This window comes from Sminthopsis crassicaudata, chromosome 1 (genome assembly GCF_048593235.1).
Source record: "Sminthopsis crassicaudata isolate SCR6 chromosome 1, ASM4859323v1, whole genome shotgun sequence".
Lineage (NCBI taxonomy): Eukaryota > Metazoa > Chordata > Mammalia > Dasyuromorphia > Dasyuridae > Sminthopsis > Sminthopsis crassicaudata.
This window is the reverse complement of record NC_133617.1, coordinates 596548810-596572231: the sequence shown is the minus strand read 5'-3', so window position 1 is coordinate 596572231 and position 23422 is coordinate 596548810. Positions and strand designations below refer to the sequence as shown.

Sequence of the window (23422 nt, the reverse complement as noted above, 5' to 3'; positions counted from 1 at the left end):
TACTGGTTTCACCTCTTCTCAGTGCTCAAAATATGAGATATTTTTCATGCATGTTAGACTTCTTTGAAGAGGATTCTACCTTAACTGCCTTGTATCAGTGTAATGAAAGGTATTGAGCAAGACCTTTAGATTCTATATAGCAATGGAAAATGTCAAAACAAAAAACAAACAAACAAACAGACAAACAAAAACCCTGAAGATTCATTTCTTTTTCTTTTATTTTTTAAATTTTTTTTAATTTTTTTTTCCCCTGCTGAGGCAATTGGGGTTAAGTGACTTGCCCAGGGTCACACAGCTAGGAAGTATAAAGTATCTGAGGCCAGATTTGAACTCAGGTCCTCCTAACTTCAGGGCTGGTGTCAATCCACTGTATCACCTAACTGTCCCTGAAGATTCATTTCTAATCTGCATATTACCCTCCCTTTCAAATATCAGAAACCCAAATAACTTATCATAAAAATGCAAGCTCTTGGTTTTGAAGAAAAACATACAAAATGTACTGCACATCTAAATATGTTCTGATTGTCTAGGAATATAGGATAACAGTCTGAAGTATCTGTGTCAACATGAGATTTCAATTATTCTTGCTTTTGCAGACTCCATTTTTCACAGTTTTGGGCAGCCTTTGCCCCTTAGTGTAAGCACGATACCAAAAGTGGGAAAACAAAATCAGGAAGATACACCCATAGCACAAAATGATGTACTGGAAGATTGGAAACTGGTATTTGCAATCCTTCACAAAGAAAGACTGTCCTATATGGACTGTCACCATTATAAATTGAACCTAAAGAAGAGAACAACAACAACAACAAAAAATAGTCAGGTATTTTAGTAATTTAATGTAATTAATTAACTTAAAATGTTTTAATTAATTAGTAGTTTAATTCTTAACTATTTGCAGAACCAACCTATATCTCTCTTCCACCTCTATTGCCTGTTCCTTGTCCATACAATGTTGACTAAAAAGTAACTTCCTTGAGAGTTATTTTGCTATGGATATAAGTTCAGGACTGGTTGCCACTAGCAACAGAGAAGATCTTCTTTGGAGAATCTAGGTTGTCCTAAATGTATCCCTAAATGAGTGCAGGAGGGAGTAAGTTCAAATTGGACCTCAGGCATGTCCTAGCTGTGTGAAAGTGGGAAATTCACTTAACTCTGCCTCAATTTAATTGTTTGTAAAATAAAGTGGAGAAGGAAATGGAAAGTTACACCAACATCTCTGCCATAAAAACCTCAAATGGGGTCACAAAGAGTCATATGCAACTGGGCAACAACAATCTAAATGTATAGCGGTTCTCTTTGCAAAATGAGCTAAGAGCATCTCTGACTTTGAAATAATAATAATAAAAAAATCCTATCATCTTCTCACACACTAAATTTAGTTCTTAAAAAGGATGCCCCAAAGTTTAGGCAGTTATGTCCCAAATGAAATGGAAGGTCCACTTTCAATTACATAGAGATGTATGATTCAGGAATTAGACGGAACTTACATTTTCATACTTATAATTACATGCATAAGCCTCTCAAATGATACTGTAACTAGTTTGAAAAGAGTTTTGAGAATCATTGTTGCATGCAAAAATGGCTTTCCCTTTCCCTGCTGTTCTAAGTTTTCAGAGTTATGTTCTACAAAGAAGGATTTACTGATCTCAGTTTATAGGATTTTAGGATCATAAATCTAGATCTAAAAGGGATTTCAGAGGCAATATAATCCAACCTTTTCATTTTACAGATGAGGAAATCTCAAAGAGGTTAACTAAGTTAACAAAGCTAGTTAAAAGTCAGAGTCAGCATTTGAACCTAGAAGTTTTCCTAGTTCCAATTACAGTATTTTTACTATAACACTATGAAACTTTATAGGAGGCTTCCTACAGAGAGAACAAAGAGTAGCTCCTTCTGGATATACTCAAGGCAAACAGACTAAGCATACATTCAAATCTTGACATGGCACAAGTCTTAAATCAAAAATTAATTCTTCTATCTTAATACATGGAACATAATGATAGATTTGTTTTATTGGGTACCTAGCATTTTCTGGGCACTCAATCCTTGTTAAGCAATAACTAGAAGTTCCTTTTTTTTAATGTCAGATCTAGCTACACAACCCTAAATCTATTCTTTCTTCTTTAGCTTTGGACACAGTGAGTTGCTGATAGAAAAACATTTAAGCTAATACTCTGCTTAAGTCTTAAATAATACTTCTAAAGTAAACATAGCTACGTCATATTTTTTATAGAAATTTATATGATGCAGAATTTAAACTTATATGTTGGAGAGGTATTCCTGCTAGACAGATTTTTTAGGCATGTGTTTTAGGTATGTGACTATTCATTTGATTAGAGGGTAATTATGAACTGTGATTGGAAAACAATTTTTAAAAGCATTATTTGTTTATTATTTATCACCTTTCTGAATTTTGGTTTTGGGTTCTGATAATAATCCTCTCATGTTAAAGAAATATGGGAATTTCTACATATTAAGGTTAGGAATAGTGCAGAGGAGGAAGAAGGGTTAGTAATTTTTAATTACTTAAAAATTAAATAATTCATTCAATATTGTGGGATAATCTATAGAGTGTTTAAACCAAGAAACAGAATCTTTTTGTCTTTCAGTTCAGTATTATAGTCATAATAGATCCCATTAGGCTAATTCATGTTAATTATTCAAATATACCTATTTGATTTAATTAAATGAAACAGCTGGGATAGTACACACATTATTCTGGCTTAAGATTTTATAATTAGTACTTACTATTTTATACATATACTCAATTGTTTTCAGCTAGATTAGTGATAAAACTAAAATTATATAAAAAAAGATTAACTGCACACTGTACAATGATGAAGTTATTTGTTCGCTCGGTGGACTATTTAGTTGGGAATATAATTTACATAGAAATGGACTGATTTCTACTTATGGCCTTAAAATCCACTGTGGGGGGAAGGAAGGGTGAATTACTTACAAGCTGTAGTGTTGTCAAATATTTTTTCCACCACAAATATTTCTGGTAGGCTGGTCCCAGGGCACACAATCCATAGTAGGTGTACATGACTACATGGACAGCTGTATTCAATAAGGCATGGAATGTTCCCAAACCACCTGCAAAAATTCAGCATTGTCACTGGTTGTCTAAGAGACAGATATATATGATTAAATATTTTAATGTTATTATTCTTTGATTTTTAATTGGAAGAAAATGTCATGTGAAACCTCAAGTTTACTGAATCAACAGACTTAACAAATTAGAAAAAATATATGAACAATTACCAAAACTGGCAAAATACATGACTTTAGCCAATATAATTTGTTTATATGAGGTGTAAAATGGCTCTTGCTTCAAATACAACATGAACTTCATTAAAACCATTATCAGAACATACTTTTTAAAAATTTGTTCTATCTACAATAGTTTTCAAAAATATTCTTTAAGTAGTACAATGATTTGTAGTACTGACAGGGAAATATTACAAAAAGTTTCTCCTTCCACCAAAGACACAATAGGTAACATATTTTTCATGGTTGTAAGAGAAGATATCCGTTTTGGTACTTTCAAATATAATAATAAAAGCATTTTGCTTTTTCCAAAGAATGGTGCTCTTTTAATTCATTAATATAACAAATCCCCAAAGCTTCAGATTAATTACTGGAGAAACCCAATTTAAACCAAAAAAATTTAAAATTATAAAATTTTAAAGAAAATAATTTTTTAAATCTTCTAACAATTAAAAGATCTGTATTTTTATCACTAGGTTATTTTCCAATAATGTAGATTAGTAGCTCCTATGTGGAAGCACTGAGTTATGTTCTATATATGCAAATACAAAATCAAAACAAAACAAAAAAAAAAAAAAAGTCCCTGTCCTCAAGGAGCTTACTTTGTAATGGAGGAGGCAAGTAGTAAATATATCAGCAGCTTCAAGATATTTGAAAAAAGAGAGAATGCCAAAAATTAAAGGGAAATTAGGAAAGATTTTCTGTAAGAGTGGTACCTAAGCAGAACCTTAAAGGAAGTAAAAAATTCTAAGACAAGATTTATTAAGTATTTTTGTATCATGGACTCCTTTGAGTCTGGAAAAGACTTGTGAATATCTTATCAGAGTAATATTTTTAAATGATAAAATGTAAAACATGGGACTGATTACAAAGAAAAACAACTATACTGAAATAGTTAACAAATATTTTTAAAAGCAAATTCATTTTACCTAGGTTAAAATATCCTGTGTTAAGATGCAAAGATGAGAAGGGGATACAAGCCAGGCATGGAGGGAATGGATTGTATAAAGGTAAAGAGCCTATGAAATGAATTCAGAATTCTGGAAATTTCAAGAAGAATATTTTGAATAGAATGTAGAATGCCTGAGAGGGACTTACATGGAAATAAGTTAGGAAAGGACCTTAAATGTTAGGCTAAGGAGTTTGTGTTTTATTTCCAAAGCAATAGGGTGTCCCTAAAGATTTTTTAGGCAAAAGTATACTGTGGTCAGACCTGTACATTAGAATGGTTATTTGGGGAACTGCATATAAGATCATTTGAATAGAGGTTGGAAGCAAGAAGCAAATCCAAATTATTTTTGCAATAATCAAAGAAAGAGACAATAAAGGTCAGAAACAATTTCAGAAATGTAGAAATAGCATCCATAAGAATTAGTAATTGATTGGATATAGTTGGCGAAAGGAAAGAAAATTAAGGATGACTACAAGGTTGCAAATCTGAAAGTAGAAGGATAATGATGCCCTCATTAGAAATAAGGAAATGTGACGGAAGAAAAGTTTTATGGGAAAAGACAAAAAGTTTCATATTTAACTTAGTGAATTTAATATGCTAATGAGATACCCAGATGACATTCAGAAAAAAGACTATTATCTATATGAACTTTAGTGGCCACAAAAAGTTATCAACTATTGGACAATTTTTGGTGTTAAACCTCTTGCAATTTAGAACATAGATAGCAGATTTATACCTAAAGACCTTCCAAAAACTTGATAGAAACTGAGACTATGTGAAAGAACCATCAAGGTTCCAGGTTACCCTCTAAGGATGGAATAAGACTTTTGTGGAGCAATACTTTATATATGAGTCCTTGTGGAGAACTCTCTTATCAACTAACTATATATGACTTAGAACATCTGTTCTAAGGAATTTTGTGGGTACTGATTGATTAGGTGTTTGCCTAGGGTCACACTGCCAATCAGTGCCAACCATGGAATTTTAATCCAAGTCTTTCTGCATCCCAATCCAACATTTTCTTTACCATATTGCCCCATTTGGTTTTCTAACACAGTAGTTTAGTGATCAACATAGAAATAGATAATTACTTCTAAATATATACAAGAAGTCCAACTAGATTAACAAAATGTTATTTCAAAGAGATTAGATGAATTTATAAGATTTATAATCAGCATAATAATTATACACAAAACACATGCTCACAAGGCACCAAGGGAGTGCCTAAAATAATTTATTCTCTCAAGCAATTGCATTTCCCTCCTCTAATCTTGTTGATACAATTTGCTTTTAGCAAACTCTTTCTTTATAAGCATGGTCAAATTCAATTTTGGCAAGTCTCTGTGCCCCCAGAGTTCCCACTGGAGTCAGAATTAATGAAGTTTTATTATGTATGTAACCCTGATTATTATAATTTTTAAACTTTCTATTATTCACATTTTTCTTAACCTTATAAAATATAAATTTAAACATATACTAGAAGAGTTGCAAAATTTTTCTGGAGAGCTACAAGATGTAGTCCATTTTTGATTGTTTATGTCAGTTCACAAAAACGCTTTCATATTTAACACATTTTAGATGTTCATTTGAACTTCATGATTCTAGGATGGAAAAATATTTCCTTGGTATTAGCATGGAACCATCATTATAATTATCTATTAAATCATGAAATTCTGATTATTCTCACCAAGGAAAGGTTTCTAAGGTATAGATTCTAGAATCAATGACTTAACAAGTCAGAACCTATTACACAGAGTACCAAAGTATATTAATGATAATCTTCTCTTTAAAATGTCTATTAACATGCCTAAAATGAGATTTTATCATATATGAAACTCATACTCCTATAATTCATCAAACTTTTATTATTCGCAATTTGCACAATCTTCTGGAAAATAAATTTAAGCAAATATGCCAGGAAAGAAGTAAAATGTTTTAAAGAAATTTAATATATGACACTTAATCTATCTTTGATAGTTTAGGTTTAAGCTTATTATTCTTGGTTTTGCAAGGTTTTCCTAATAAAAGATTATTTTTCTCTGAAGTTGTTTTTCTTTCTCTGACAACAGGTCTCCCAAGTATTCGAATCTTCAAATGCATTAGATTTTGTAGATATACAACACAAAATATTTTATTACCTGGAGAGGAAGGAAATTCTTGCCATTCTTTTTTTCTTTCTTTTGATTTGGACATATGCTAAGTCAATTTCAAACTTATCTACAGATATCTTTTAAGCACATACTCTTTTAAATAAAGGAAAACAAAGAGGAAAACCCATACTAATGTTATTGTATAAGGAAGTTCAACAGCCAGCCAGGATAAATATCCACTGGGCTGGAATGCATTAAAAAATCTCTTCCAAGTTGGACAATTTCATTCTGAGTGAGAAAGGTTAGAACTACAAGTTGAAAATATTTAAATATTATTGCCTTGAATGGCACTGAATACGATGAACAAAATACCATGAACAAAATATTTCAAAGACCTCTACATGAAAGACCAAACAAAGATGCCAAGAAAATAATTCATATAGTTCTGTGAGGTTTCCAAAGTGTTTTACAAATATTATTTTATATAATCCCAGGGCAGGGTGTTAAGTGCTATTATCATATCCCTATTTTGCAGATGAGGCAATTGAAGTAGACAAAGATCAGATCACTTGCTCAGGTCACTTAGCTGATATCTAAAGCTGGATTTGAACTCAGGTTTTCCTGACTCCAGGTCCAGTGATATAGTTACCTCAAAAATGCATGAATCCAAAAAAAAAAAAAAAAAAAAAAAAAAAAAAAGCTAGCACGACAGAAAGTAGAAGCCATTGATTTTAAGAGAATCCGGAATACAGTGTATTATATCAACAAAATTGCTGTCTTTAGAAAATTAAAATAAATGGTCTCTAAAATCCCTTTCAGCTCTAACTTTTACATCTGATGACTTTCAGGAGCTTCTGTTTCTTCAAACTTTAAAGTGGGTATTGGCCCAAAGGGCCTCTAAAGTTCTTTCCAGATCTAAATTCTTTTTTTTTTTTTAATTTTTTTTAAATTTTATTTATTTATAATTTTTGACAGTATATATGCATGAGTAATTTTTTTTTAAATAACATCCCTTGTATTCATTTTTCCAAATTATCCCCTCCCTCCCTCTACTCCCTCCCCTTGATGACAGGCAATCCCATACATTTTACATGTGTTACAATATAACCTAGATACAATATATGTGTGTAAATACTATTTTCTTGTTGCACATTAAGTATTAGATTCCGAAGGTATAAGTAACCTGGGTAGATAGACAGTAGTGCTAACAATTTACATTCACTTCCCAGTGTTCCTTCTCTGGGTGTAGTTTTTCTGTCCATCATTGATCAACTGGAAGTGAGTTGGATCTTCTTTATGTTGAAGATATCCACTTCCATCAGAATACACCAGATCTAAATTTTTAATATTTTTATTAACTCTCAAAAGCAATAAAGAATAAGATTTTGAGAGTCAATGGGCACAAAATAAAATGTAAAATAATTCTCAATTCCTCTCAAATCCTTTCTTGTACTATTAACTTGAATTATCTACATAGTAAATCCTATTAAATCACCTAAGCCCACTACATGATGTCATATTATACAGAGTCCTCAGAGAGACTCCTCTTAAATCTGATCTCAGATACTAGCTGTGTGATCTTAGGCAAGTCATTTAACCCTGTTTACCTTAGTTTTCTCATCTATCAAATGACTTGTAGAAGGAAATAGCAAAGCACTCCAGTGTATTTACCAAGAAAATCCCAAGAAGAGTCGTGAAAACTCAGACATGATTGAAACAATTGAACAAAAACAAATCAAGAGTTGGCTCTTAAGCCAGACATATTGGCTATATGGGATACTGGGCAAATAAATTACACTCTCAGTACCTTAAGACGGTGGTGTCAAACTCATAGAAACAAAAGAGCCCTGCAGTTCATGCCATTGATTCAGCATAAAAATGTAATGTTATCATATGTGTTATTGTATTTTTGTTTATTTTGTTAAATTTTTCACCTTTACATTTTTTAGGTAAGGTTTTACTTTTTTATTGAGAATTCACAATTACATTTTAATCTGATTCAATGGGAGTGTTGTGGTTTGCATGCTGCTCAGGGACATGTAAGAGTAATTCTATTCCAGGAAACTCAAAAGTGTGCTAGCTAGAGGGTGCTTTGAATAGAACACTGGCCTTGATCAGGAAATACTGAGTTCAAATCTGAACTCAAATACTTAACACATATTAGCTTAATTAACCCCAATTGCCTTGCAAAAAAAAAAAAAAAAAATTAAAGAAACTCAAAGGTGGAAAGAAGCAGTCAACCTTCACTGTTACAAGGAGTTCCCTTGCCTGGAAGTTCCTTATACCAATGAAATTAGGGGCCAGATTCTATCCCCCTATCTGCTGAAACTTTATCCCCATGCACAGAAGGGCTACTTAATGATGTATGAGTTGTAGATAAAAATCTTTTCCATATGTATATGTACACATTTAAAACTTAAGAATATGATTGGAGTAATGTCTGCTTTATATTTTAATATTTATAAACATATATATTTGGGTAGCTAAGTAACACAGTTGATTGTTCTGTGCCTGAAATGATGACGATTCATCTCCCTGAATTCAAATTTGGCTTCAGATTCTTACTAGCTGTATGACTCCGGACATGTCACTTAATCCTGTTTGCCTTAGTTTCCTCATGTGTAAAATGAACTGAAGAAGGAAATGATAAGGCACTCCAATATCTGGGTGAAGGTAATCCCCAAATGAGGTCTGATGAATTGGACATGATTGAAAAATGACTAAACAACTTACCGTGATATAAGATAATAAATCAAGAGATAAGGCAGCTAGGTGAATAGAGCTCTGGGCCTGTAATCAGATAGACTCAATTTCTTAAGTAATTCAGTGGATAAAGTGCTGAGTCTGGAATCAGAAATTCAAATCTGACTTTCCTGAGTTCAAATGTGACCTCAGATACTATCTGTGTGACTTTGGGCAAGTCACTTACCTTGTTTAAGTCAATGAGTTGGAGAAGGAAAAGGCAAACCACTCTAGTATGTTTGACCAGAAAACCCCAAATAAGATCATGAAGAGTCAGACATGACTGAAATGACTGAATAATGACAACAAATACATTTTTATGAAATATGGATTTAAAGACTAGGCTTAAGTAACTTAATCTTGTGTTAAGGATTCAGATATGGTTGTTCCTCACTTTATGGCCTTAAAAGTCTCTTGTAAAGTAGTGTTAATATATAGATTAGATAGCATTTTTCTAAAAAAAAAAAAAAAAAAAAAAAAAAAAAAAAAAAAAGCTTAATACTTTTTGAGATTTTATTTATTTAATATTTATTGGAAAGCTATAATGTAGTTACTAAGGCATTATACCATGAATTCTAATCCTTAAAACGTCAATGACTTTTTATATATGACAAACAACTATAAAGATGACTTAGAACTCAGTAAGAATATTTTTAAGCCTTTAACAATAAATAGAAACAAGATAGGGTGGAAGAAGGTAGCAGAGTAACAGTGACTTCTCCCTATAAATCCTTAACAAAGGATTGCTTGGAATTATATTTGTACATTTCACCTTGTATGAATATTCTCTCCCTCCTATTAGATTATAAATGCATCAAAGAGGGGTGGGTTACTGCTCCCATTTGCACTGGCTTCTCTCTCTTTTGAGTCTAGTATACTGTGTTGCAAATGGCAGGTACTTAATAAACATTTCTTAAATGAAAGTAAAATGAAATAGATACAGTTAAAAAATATAACTGTAGCCTAAATTCTATTTCATGAACTGGGTTAAAAAAATCAGATCTGTTTCCTCAGGAAAAATTCTCCCTGGCTAGCTGCCCACTTGAACAATTTCAATGGCTGATATGTCTCCTGGTATGCAGGGAACTCAAAAGCAAGTATGAAGTCACAGTAGGCTCTGCCAACTCCTTCTGCTATAGTTTCCTCTTAGTTTTCTTACCCCTGAATTACAGTGGGTTTTTTTCACAAGGTTGTGAGTTTGTTATGTCAACTTGGAACTGGAAGCTTCTAAAAGTTTTCTCCTTAATCTTTAAAATTAGATTGCAATCATATTATTATGTAAAAAAAAGCTTTATTCCAGCAGCCTGAAAAATTCTTAAACTTGAGAACAGCTATAAATTTTATTCCCCAAAATTTTATACTATGTAAGAGAAGGTTCAATTTTTTAAATGTTATTTCCCTTTTTCCATTCTGAACTTAACAAATATCTAGAAATGAAAACATTTCCAAGTGCAAAAAAGAGGATTGTACATAATCTCAGTTATATAAACTGCATTTTTTTTTTAAAGTACATCATAAATTTAAGGTGGGAATCAATCCTGGATTGCACTATTTGTATGAGATCTTGGATGAAAGTCTTGGGGAAAAAAAGACTCAGTGGAAATTGATTTATATATCAGAAAAAGGATAAATTCTCTGAAAGTTCTCTTTGTAGGCCCAATATATAATTTAATAATAATTATTAACATTTATAATTATAAGCACATATTAAATAATTATTTAAATGATTAGTATAATTGTATTATGACTATAATATTAATAATATTCAAGACATATTATGTAAAATACTCTTCACTCAATATATATTTATTAAACACAACAATGGGCAACTCCTAAAGACTTGGATCTAGTCAGTCATAAGCTAATTGAGATCTGTATTGAAAGAAAAAGTTCCTATAATAAAAGTTTTCTCAGCCAAAGTAATTACAAGAATCATAGATCTAGAGCTGGAAGAGACCTCTCAGATGGCCATCTAATCCAACCCTCTCATTTCACAGATCACAGAATTGAGCCCCAGAACAACTTTTCCCAAGGTTATGTAGGTTGTAATAATCAGAAATGAGATTTGAACCCATATCCTCTGACTCCAGAACTGGCGTGTGTTCTTCCCACTATACCATGCTGCCTTCCTTTTAAAGTCAGTTCATAAATTAATCTAGGAGCTGGAATATCTATGTCTTTAAATAACTTAAAAGATAAAATAATTCCAGAGTTCATTAATCATATCAATTCAAAAGAACTAAATTCAAATACTATTCATGACCAATCTAAAAAAAATTTTTTTTAAGAATATGTTCAGAGGATACTTCAGTACTAAAAGTAGCACAAAAATTTAAGTCAATTTTGGACAGGTCCTTTAATGGGAACATTACTGATTATGTTTAATAAATGTTGGTGGGAAGAAATCTAGATATAGGTACAGTATATTGAACATTGACATTAACTTTCCAGTATAGAAGGGGAAGTTAGGTGGTGAAATGGATAGAGCTCCTGGCCTGGAATCAGGAAGACCTAAATTTAAATCTAGCCTCAAACACTTAGCTGTGTGACACTGGGCAAGTTACTTAACCCTATTTGCCTCAGTTTCCTCATCAGTAAAATGAGCTGAAGAAGGAAATGGCAAACATTACACGTTCTCTTTGCCAAAAAATTCCAACTAGGGTCACAAACAGACACAACTGAAACAAATTAAATCCAGTATTTCATGAATGAAGAAATGTTCTCATCAATGGAGGTTGACACCTTCTTTACAAGTTACAGTCTCAGAGGATTGCCTTGGAGAAATTAAGTTAAGTTGCTCAAGGTCATATTGTCTGAATATGTCATAGGAAGGACATAAATCCAGGTCTAGACTTAACTGGATTATTATGCACTATGCAATGCTGCCTCCCAATTATTTAACAAAATCTCTACCAATAAAGGATTTACATTACACTATGGAGCAAATGATACTGGTAAAAAGAGGACCCAAAGTATTCTTAAATAAATAAAGAATACATTTTCCAAAGAACATTAAATAGCTAGTATTTTGGACTAGGAAAGAGTAAATAGGCAAAACAGAAAAAAAAAAAAAAAACTATGTAAAATCCCCACAAATGAAGTGAGGGATTTAAAAAGTCAACAAAGAGTTTCATTTGAATTTCTTCTCTGACCTTCCAGGAAATTTTAAAAAATTATTTTAATGACTATTTTCATGTATTATTCTGGGGAAGACCCCTTTCTGCCTCAGTTTCCTTATCTGTAAAGGGAGGATAATATTAGCACCTACTTTCCAGGGTTGTTTTGAGGATCAAATGAGATAATATTTGTCAAGGCACTTAGAAAACCTTTAAGTGCAATGTAAATGCTATTATCATTATTACTGTTGTTATAACATGGAAATTTTATTATTATTATAACACATGATCCCAATTCTCCCTCAACTACCTGCAGCAAATTTGACTCCAAACCACCAGGTCCATGGCATGATGGTGTGATGGAAGACATGCAGGAAAGTAACTTGGCTATTTTTCTTACGCAGAACAAAAAAGATCTGAAATAATTTAAAGAAAATCAAGTTCACATTTAAAATACATGCAATAATCATTTAGTATACACAAACACAGGGAAAGTATGAAATATTTTTAGTAAATACACAAACATAATTTGCTTTAAAAATCAAGTTTTCTGGAATGTTTACAGAAGAAAATGGTTTCACAAGAGGAAACATCAAAGAAACTGTCTCTCCTTTATCTGATTATGAAGTCAGATAATTCAAGAGAAATTAAGGTTTTAGTGTTATGAGGAATGGGGAAGTAGGAATGAAATGAATTGGTCAAATGGGCAGGGTAGAGGAAGGAGTAGGAACAAATAAAAGAAATCAGAGTGATTTTTTGAAGCAAATGTGAGAAAATAATGATAGGAATAGACTAGCCTTAATTCTTGGGATTAGAAACAAATTTAGATAAATTCAGACTTAAACAAATAAGGAAGATTTTCTTTTCAAACGATTAGCAATCGTCCAAAAAGAAAAAAGTAAAAGGGATAATAATAATAATGTGCTGTGTGTTGACTCCAGAATTAATTTGGGAAACAAAAGGCAAAGTAGTTCAAGAAACATGGCCAAGTCAAGGCACTATAAAACAGAATCTGCTTATTGGTTTGAAAAGTATGAAAGAAAAATTAATAGGAAACTTGAGAGTAAAAAAAAAAGGTTAAAAAGAAAAGAAAAGAAAAGCAGAATTCCACAGGAATAAGCTAACTAAGAAGAGAACAGCCCAAGGAACAATGTTATATAGCAATATTGAGAAAGAAGAAGATTACTGGAAGGCAAATGCACAGCATTCTGCAAAGTACCAAGAGCATGCAAAATAGTAACACAGCCAAAATATATATGCTTACAAAAATATAAGGAAGCAACATGGTTCTGTGGAAAGAAAACTGAACTGGGTGGGAGTCTATAGGATTCTGGTCGTTGACTTGTTTTCACCCAGGATTCACTCACTATGACTTTGGAAAAATCAGTTTATCTCTCTGAGCCTCAGCTGTGTTATCTGTAAAATGAAAGAGTTGGGCTAAAGGATATTTAATATCCCTTCCACTTCCAACATTCTCTGAATAACAAAATAGAGAAAGAAGTGAAGTGAAAATTTGAAACACAGGGCATGGTTGTATAGCTCTAGTGGGAGAATACAATTGAAAAGATTTGGAGTTTAAGGTTCTCATACTAGGTCTAATTAGAGTTAGAAGCAACAGAGAATGGAGTGATTCTTTTGTCCTAACTTCCATAGAAGGAAAAGAAAAAAAACACATGGATTTTTTTTCTAATGGGATCATTTGAATTGAGAGAAAGGGAATCTTTGGTAGAAGCATTTCAGCAGATCCTGAGGCCAAAGTTTGCAGACACTTCGCATACCCACAAGCAAGATTAAAAGGAGACCTAATAAGCAAGGGCTTTAGTATGAAATAACTCACTTGGATTGTGCTCTCTATAGATCCATGATAGGTTGGTTGTGAGAGGATTTATTGTTGTTTGCTTTTATTTTATAAGATAGGTTCTTTGGGAATCTTTTAGCATTTGTTTATAGTGCTTTAAAGACTGAAGGTCCTTTACCCTCTGATAGGAAAAATTTTGTTTAATAACAATAGTCCTTCCCAAATCTGAATTATAAAAAGCCTAGAATAGATTCGTTCCTGTCCTGAACTTAATCAAAAGACTCAAAGTAATGAAAAATATTTTAAGGATTTTGAGACAGTATTGTAGAACTCAAATCAGTGGAGTAAAGGAGAACTCTTGTATAGATTGTAAAAAAGTTGTGCTTATGTATATTTATTACTTAATAATACATTATTTGATGTATAGAGATATTCTTTTTTAAAGTTTGGGGAACATTTTGAAAACTGAATTATTTTTCTCCATGCATTCTTTTTTCTTTTTTAAATGAGAGATAATTAAGCTAATGAAAGATACAAAATCTAGCTAGTGAGAAAGGGAAGTGAGGCATCAAAACAATACTGTTTTAACTTCTTTATATTTACTTAACTGGATGACTTCCTACTTACAGTGTCTAATAGCTCAATGAACTTGGAGAAGTAATAAAGCCAGCACGTCCATGCCATCTGCAAAAACATACATAGGAGAACAAAAAATTTTAATTAGAGACTGCAAATAATGATACTAACATTTTCTATTACATCAAAAAAAAAAAAGAAAAGAAAAGAAAAGAGAAAGAAAGAAAGAAAAGGAAATTATGTTCAATTTTCTGATTTTTTCATTAAAAAAAATTAAGTTCTTCTAAGGCTTTCAGCCTCAAATCTGAATTCATTCATTCATCATCAGTTTTTAAGTTAGTAAATTAAAATTCATAGATTTTTATTCAGACACCATAATTAGTAACTATTATAGCTGGACAATCAGAAGGATTTTTTAAAACTGATTTTATGTTGATTCAATATTCTATTTTTCCCCAATTCCATGTAAAAACAATTTTTAACATTTCTTTTTAAATTTTGAGTTTTAAATTCTCTCACCCATCCCTTTATTGAGAAGGAAAGCAATTTGATACAGGTACACAAGTATAGTCATGCAAATATTATTTCCATATTAGGAATCGTGTGAAAGAAAACATAAACCAAACAACAACAGCAACAACAATAAATAAAGAAATTAAAGAAAAAGTATGCTTTGATCTGCAATCATATTTCATCAGTTCTCTGGAGATGGATAGCATTTTTCATCACAAGTCCTTTTGTATTGTCTTAGATCATCATATTGCTGACAATAGTTGCCATTCATAATCATCTTATTATAAATCTATTACTGTGTACAATGTTTTCCTGGTTCTGTTCATTTCACTTTGCATCAATTCATGTAAGTCTTTCCAAGTTTCCCCCAAAGTATCCCGCTCATCATTTCCAATAGCTTAATAGTATTTCATCATGATCATATATAACATTATGTTCAGTCACTCCCCAATTGATATACATCCTTCATTTTTCAATTCTTTGCCATCATTAGAAGAGTTGCCACAAATATTTTTGTACATATAGATCCTTTCCTTTAAAAAAAAATCTCTTTAGGATATAGAGCTAATAGTAGTATTGCTTGATCAAAGATATGCATGGTTTTATACCTCTTTGGTCATAGTTCCAAATTGCTCTACAGGATGATTGAATCAGTATACAATTTTACTAACAGTACATTGATGTTTCAATTTTCCTACATCTACTCCAACATTTGTAATTTTCTTTTTCTGGTGCAGTATGGTAGCTCAAAGTTGTTTTACTTTGCATTTCTTTAATCAACAGTGACATAGAACATTTTATATGATTATAGATAGCTTTGATTACTTTTTTTTTTGAAAACTATCTGTTCATATCCTTTGACCTTTTAAGAATTGAGGAATAGCTCTTATTTTTATAAATATGACTCAGTTCTCTATGCATTTGAGAAATTAAGTTTTTATTAGAGAAACTGCTTGTAAAGTTGTTGTGAGGATTATTCAAAAAAAACTGAGTGTAATCCTTCATGAGGAATAAAGTAGATATTTAATAAAATAGAGGACTTTCAAGCATTCCTGATGAAAATAGCAGAGCTGAATAGAAAATTTGACTTTCAAAGATAAGACACAAGAGAGGCATAAAAAGGCACATAGGAAAAAAGGAATCATAAGATTCATGGGAAAATGATATTGTTAATTTGTAAAAACTTTAGAGCAGTTAAGAATATACCTATTCAGAGGGCGCAGGTATGAGTTGAATATAATGGGGGGTTTGTACATGTTCCAAGACCTCTTACCTTATAGAGAAAAAACCAATATGTCTTATGTTTTTCTGACTGTAGTTCCATGATATTTGAATTGTTTATTTCTGCCTGCTTACATTTTTTTTTCCTTGACCTAAACTCTAGAATTAGTTATAATATTCCCGGGAGTTTTCATTTTGGGCTCACTTTCAGGAGATAATCAGTGGATTCTTTTGATTTCTATATTTTTACCTCTGCTTCTTGGGATGAAAAATTATTTCACCTCATCCTTTTGTAGGTTCTACAAATCTAGAATTTATTTTGAGACATTATTTTGGTATTTGGAGGGGAATTTGTGAGAGTTTAGGTGAGACCCAGCCTTTTCTCTACCATCTTAGGTCTATCCTCCCACTGATTTTGAATCTATGGTAGAGTAAATGTGATTAAAATTGAGTTTAAAAACACCCTTCTAAATTGTCCAGCTGTAATAGTAACTAATTATCTTTGAGGACAGCTAAGTGGCACAGTGGATAGAATGCCATGCTAGGAGTCAAAGCCTCTTCTTCCTGAGTTCAAATCTGGCCTCAGACACTAGCTGTGTGATTCTGGATAAGCTACTTTATTCTGTTTGCCTCAGTTTCCTCATCTACAAAATGATCTGGAGATGGAAAAAGCAAATCACTATAGTATTTATGCTAAGAAAACCCCAAATGCGGTTATAACTAGTCAGACACAACTGAAAAATTACTAAACAACAACTTACCCTTAGGGCTATAGGTGATCTGGAATAGTCAACAATGTCACACCGGTATGAATAGCCTACACCCCAGCCAGACATTATGAACTACAGATAAAGAAAAAATAAAAAAACAGGAAAAAATGAGGAAATATTTGCTTACCAGCTGCACCTAAGTATTTCAATTAGGTTTTCCCCACACCTTTCTTACAAGAATACCTGAATGAGAAATCTCAACAATGAAGGAAAAAGGTTAGCTAAAATGGTGACCAAGTATGAATCATACTCAAATTAATTTTGTTGTTCATATAAATATTGTTCCAAATAAAATAACTTTCTTTGGACCATTATCCCAACATAGTGTATTCCACTGAAACAACAAACAGAAGAAAAGTGAAGCAAAGATTATCCAAAATGAATTTAACTCAGATGCTTCCCAGGTGAAGAAAGATGATATAATCAGCTTTTAATACCTGAAATTTTTTCTTATAACTGGCAACAATCAATATTTGATTTAAGAAATCATCAAATAACCAAGTCAAAATATTAATTTAAGATATTTTCTAGGTAAACACAACAACTGTTTTTATTTGCCTTCTGCCCAGGGTTCATCTTTAAGTTATAGATCATATGACACTATTTTCTTTTAAATAAAAATTCAAAAAAATGGACAAAGTAGTATTTTTTAAAAAGATAAGGGAAACTAGTAGATCTTCTTCTTTATGGCTTTGGATCATCTAAAAAACAAAACAATCTTGTTAGTAAGTCAGCTACAATTTTGCAAACTGGTAGACCTTAATTCCAACACACCCACAAAATGGCTTTAGTCCAGTAAAGAAAAGAATGAACTGTTTGTTGAAGATGATGGCTTGAAATTGAATATAAATACTGTATCAACATACTTTCAAATCTGATTGTGATCAAGTTTACTATTAAAACTCACTTGAAAGTGAGTAACCAAGGTTTCTATTTATTTTAAAACTAAGGGATATTCTAAGTGTTTGGTAATAGTCTATTTGCCCACAAGTGCCCACATCCAACATTTCACTTTTCTTAGAAATTTTCACTGAGTAGGACAGTTGATGTCATTGTCTTTCCCCTGACTTCAGTATGAACATTTCTAATTTGATAAATCTAAAGCAAAAACTTTTAAATTAAAAACATTTCATCATGTGATGGCACCTACTTAAACTTAAACAAATAGTCTATCAGAGATAAAATGTAGTCATATCATTTTTAAACTTGAAAATATGATTTTTCAAGGCCATATGGAGACATTTCAGGAAGAAAAAAAACCATGAAATATCATGAAGGTTGTGTGATAAAAAATTCATCTTAAAAATACAAGCACCTGACTTGGATTATATATATATATATATATATATTTAATTTAAAATTTTATTAGTATCTTTTTTTTTTTACAACATAATTATTTTCAGATAGATCCTCCTACTCCTAACCAGCAGTAGTACCTTTTTTGTAACAAAGAAATACAGCAAAGCAAACACAATTGATATCATTTTATTTCCCTACACATGATAGATTTTTACACATGTTATTAATAGAATGATTATAAAGAAAGCATAGTTCTATAGATACAAATACATAATGTATCCATGCATAGATTAAAGGGACACATGTGATTTCAATTATTGAGAGCACAATCAATGTAGAACCTCTTCTATTCATGGGGATTGACAATTTATCTCTAATTTAAATTCTCAGACCATTGTAAAGTTGTGATTTTTTGGTCATTGTCATATTTATTATGTATCTGAGATAGGAAACATACTGCTTCCCTATTTTGATAAAAATACATGCATAAATACATTGTCAGGACTCTCTTTTCTAAATCAGCTGAGAAAATTTCAAAATGGACCACAGGAGTGAGACATGTCAAAAGACATAACTGATTCCATTAAAGGAAAGCTAAATCTGCTAATATCTGGAAACCTTTTTATTAGTACTCTCGTTTACACTAAGACATAGTCTACACCTCAGTTAAAGTTTTGCTTTGTGTTCCTGAGACCTAAACTGTAATGATTAATTAATTTATAATTATCAATAAATAATTAACCTGTGTCCTTTGCTGGATCTTCATCCAGATCACCTTGTTAACCTCAGAAAAGGCTTCTCTCCTGGTCTCTTCTCCCTCTGTTAAACTTCATATCCTGATCTCATCTCATGCTAATTATTCTCAAATCCACCTACTTAGCCCCACATTTTTAGCTGATTTCCAATTACCTATTAAACATTAAATTGTATGTCATGGGCAGCTAGGTGGCGCAGTGGATAGAGCACCAGCCTTGAATTCAGGAGGACCAGAGTTCAAATCTGGTCTCAGACACTTAATACTTTCTAGCTGTGTGACCCTGGGCAAGTCACTTAACCCCAGCCTCAGGGAGGGGAAAAATTGTATGTCATATAAACACCATAAGCTCAACATATTCAAAACTGAACTTGTTATCCCTTCTCCCTTACAAATTTTTCTATTACTATTGAGGGCAGCAGCATCTTTTCAGGCATTCAGGCTTACATTTTATGCATCATGCTTGACTTATAACTCTCTTTCACACACACACACACACACACACACACACACACACACACACACACACCACCATCACTACCATCAATCCCATCAGTACCACCACCATATCCAATCAATTATTTCTCTTTGGCAAGTCTCTCCTACACTCGGCTACCAAAGCGATCTTCCTAAAGCACAAGTTTGACCATATTGTCCCCTAATCTTCATGTAATAAACTCCAATGGCTCTCTCTTACCTCCAGTATCCAGTGCAAAATCTTCTGTTTAGCTTTTAAAGCCCTTTATAACCTGATTTCTTCCTATTTTTTCCAGTGTTTCTCTATTTTACTTAGCTCCCAATATCTATCACTGAAGCAACACTAGCTTCTTTAATGTTGGAACAAGATCCATGCATTTTCTCTAGTTATCTTCAATGCCTCGAATCTCTCCCTCTTTATCTCTACCTTCTAGTTTCCTTTAAATCCAAGCTAAAATTCTACCTTCTACAGACATCCTTTGCAACCCCTCTTAATTATAGAGCCTTGATGATTTTCAATTTATCCTATATATTGCTTGTTTGTACATGATTATTTGCAAGTTGCCTGTTTCATTATATTGTAAGGTCTCCAAAACAAAACTATCTTTTACCTTTTGTATCCTCAGTAAAGTACCATGCTTAACCCACAGCAGGAGTTTATAAATGTTTGCTGACTGACTGGCCCAACTATCTTTTTAGAAAATTTCTCCCCCCCAAAAAGTCATCTTTCCTTGAACACCATTGTCTTTTATATTAGAATATAAACTCCTCAAAGATAAAGACCATAATTTTCTTGTTTGTATTCTTAGCACTCAACACAGTACCTAGCATATTATATGTATTTAACAAATACCTTTCATCAAGTCATACTTTAAGGAACTCTGATTTTGACTAAGTGACATTCCCTCCCTTACGACTCATCCTAATGGCCCCATAGATTGTTTTTACGAGTTGCTTGTGGCCCAAAAAGTTCTCAACAGATAAATATCTTATTCTATAGAAAATAAACATTATATTGAATTGTATTGACAGTACATGAAATTTTTAACTTTTACATTCTACACTAGACTCTTTCTTGGCCTCTAATGTGTGCTGAGTAATTAATACTCTTAAGGAGATTTTGAATATACATAGAATATGAAGAGTATAATATCCTAAGCATAATATCCAGTCTTGGTTCTTCAAGTAAAAATTTTTTTCTTTATCTCATTCCCAATTTGACCCAGGGTCAACAAGAGCCTATCTTTACATTCTTGATAAGGTTATTTACCTTGCATACTTAATGACTCCATATCTTATACAACCAAGAAAGCATCTTTTTTATCTGTTAAAGGTAGCAACCTTTTTGCTAAGGTGGGGCTCTTGCTGCTTTTCTTCATTTTCTTATCTCTAAATTTCTATTAGTTAAGAATGCCACAGTAAGATATGCATATATTCATTTCACATATACTTGAGTCTTTCAAAATAGCTATTTAACAAGGATCAGAAATCACTTACATCATCCAAGCCAAAAGGAACACCCATTTCATTGTGAGAAAAAGCTGGTGCAAGAGTAACTCAATCATTTAGGCTAACTGAATACAAGGCAGGCTAAGAGGAAAAGACATTCTCTTCTTATCTCATTTCTAATACTTTCAATTTCTTACTCATCAGTCCACAATGCATAAAGAGAAATGAGAATTTTTGCTACAAGCAGCATAGGGAAGCAAGTAGAAGGAACAAAGAAAATGGTTAAATTCCTTTTTACTGAAGATGATGAATGAAGTTGGCTCTATTTTGCTCTGGAAGGGAAAGGGCAAGCTGAATGCAGCCTGGTTACTGCTTAATAGAAGAAAATGAGGTCACAGAAGTACTAGTTATTGCGGTACAAGGTATGACTAGCTCTTTTGATCTTCACAACAAACTTGGTTGGAAGATACTGTTAAACCCATTTTAAAGATGAGGAAACTGAAACAAAGTGAAGTTAAGTGACACACCCATAGTGACACAGCTAGTAAGTATAGGAGTCTGGATATACTCAGGTATTCCTGATTTCAGGCTCAGGCTTATCCACTGCACCATCTAGCTGCCATTACAAGTATCACTATATACAACAATTGCATAACTAGCCTACTTCCAAGCTCCAAACTCTTACAAACCATCTACTGTTATCACAACAATGGAATTTGTTCCACTTTCTCTACTCCCTGTCCATCTACCCTATGTAATAAATTCTACCTTCAGACATCAACCTCTAAAAAGAAAAAAACTTGGGGATTACAAATTTGAAGCTGAAAGTTACCTTAGTGGTGATCTTAACCTAATTTTACAGATTACAAAACTAAAGCCAAGGAAGTTAAATGATTTGCCTAAGACCCATATATAGTAAGAGACATGGTAAGATTCCCACATTCAAGTACTCTGATTTCCATCCAGTTTTCTTTCCACTATACAGATTGGTTTAAGCATTGGAAAGAAGAGAATATTTTTTGATAACCAGGAGCAATTAGTCCACTAATTCATTCTCTAATTTAATAAGCATTTATTTTCTATACAAAGGATACATAATCAATATGTTTTGTTTTCAAGACTTGCCATTTGGGTGCATTAATTTCAGTAGAATTCCATTATAACTAAACATTTTGGAAATTCATTATAACATATCCCCTCCTCCCACAAATGAAGTGCTACATAATCACTATTTTAATAATATATTTATTATATCTGAAAAACAAAAACAACAACCAAAAAAACCCCACTGTTTTTAGCTTAATAGGACTAGAATGGGTTTTTAATGACTAAAACTTTAAAAAACACTTCTTGAAATACAGACTAAATTAAGTGCATAAGAAAACTACAGCCTTCTCATAATATGCAACACTACCATATATTTACATAGCTTTTTAAGGTTTTCAAAGAATATTTATATCATTTATGTCTTACTACATCTTGGTTTGCAAGATTGCACAGTTACCTGGGAATCAGGAAGATTTGTTTTCCTGATAATAACGATATTCAATAATAACTAGCATTTACATACTGATTTAAGGTTTTCAAAGTATTTTACAAATAGTATTCCACATAGCAATATTAGGATGTGGTAACTATAAGAGGAGCTAATATATCAAAAAGTATTTTGGGGATGAAAATGATAAGGAAAAATGTCATTAGAAAGCTTTTTTTTTTTTTCAATGTCAAAACAAAGGAATTTCTACTTGATATTCAGTGCCTCCCACCCCAATCTATTTCCTGAATATTTTAATCATAATCTTTCTGTGAAACATTTTTAATATTTCACAAAAAAATTCAGATTCCATACTTTTAAAGCTAAAATTTAATTTGGAATTATTAACTTTAAAGCTATTAAAAATTCACACTGCTTTGATAAATTAACAAATTTCTCACTTTGCCTCTAGACTGAATTTTACTGAGCTTGTTCCTGATTCATTATCTTTAATACAATTCATGGAGTTTTTAAGGGAAGCATATGACAAAGCCTTCTAAGGCTCAACTCAGTCAATAAAAATCTGTCTCTGTACTTTTCCTCATAATCATAATAATTATTAAAGTGACAGTATGTGAAGCAAGCTTATTATATACCCTAATAACAAAAAAATCTCCCATTAGAAAAACTAAAAATACTTACCTCATAACACATATATAAAGAAAAGAGCACTATTAAGCAGTTGTATATAATCATCAATTTCTTGAGGTCAAAGGGCTTGCGGTTTTCCATAAGCTTTGGACCCAGAGAAGTGACAAAGTAGACATAGAGCCCAAGGATAATGGCTTGTGGCAGAGGAGAAGACATGAGTGGCCAGTCTCCCACTCTGGGATCTAAAAGAAAATCACATGTTAATGA

The 23422-nt window shown here is 32.1% G+C and overlaps 1 protein-coding gene across 2 annotated transcripts in view; it reads right to left on the bottom strand.

The window, feature by feature from the left end:
• Positions 1 to 200: 200 nt before the first annotated feature.
• ELOVL7 (ELOVL fatty acid elongase 7) overlaps positions 201 to 23422 on the bottom strand; it is a 101987-nt gene continuing 78765 nt past the window's right edge. For both annotated transcript variants that reach the window (XM_074282434.1, XM_074282435.1), the window contains exons 3-8: positions 23207 to 23397; positions 17043 to 17123; positions 14599 to 14655; positions 12484 to 12589; positions 2963 to 3099; positions 201 to 784 (exon numbers count right to left, since the gene is read on the bottom strand). In XM_074282434.1, coding sequence (XP_074138535.1) covers positions 575 to 784; positions 2963 to 3099; positions 12484 to 12589; positions 14599 to 14655; positions 17043 to 17123; positions 23207 to 23397 — 782 coding nt within the window. In that variant the 3' untranslated portion in view covers positions 201 to 574. The remainder of the gene's footprint in view (positions 785 to 2962; positions 3100 to 12483; positions 12590 to 14598; positions 14656 to 17042; positions 17124 to 23206; positions 23398 to 23422) is intronic.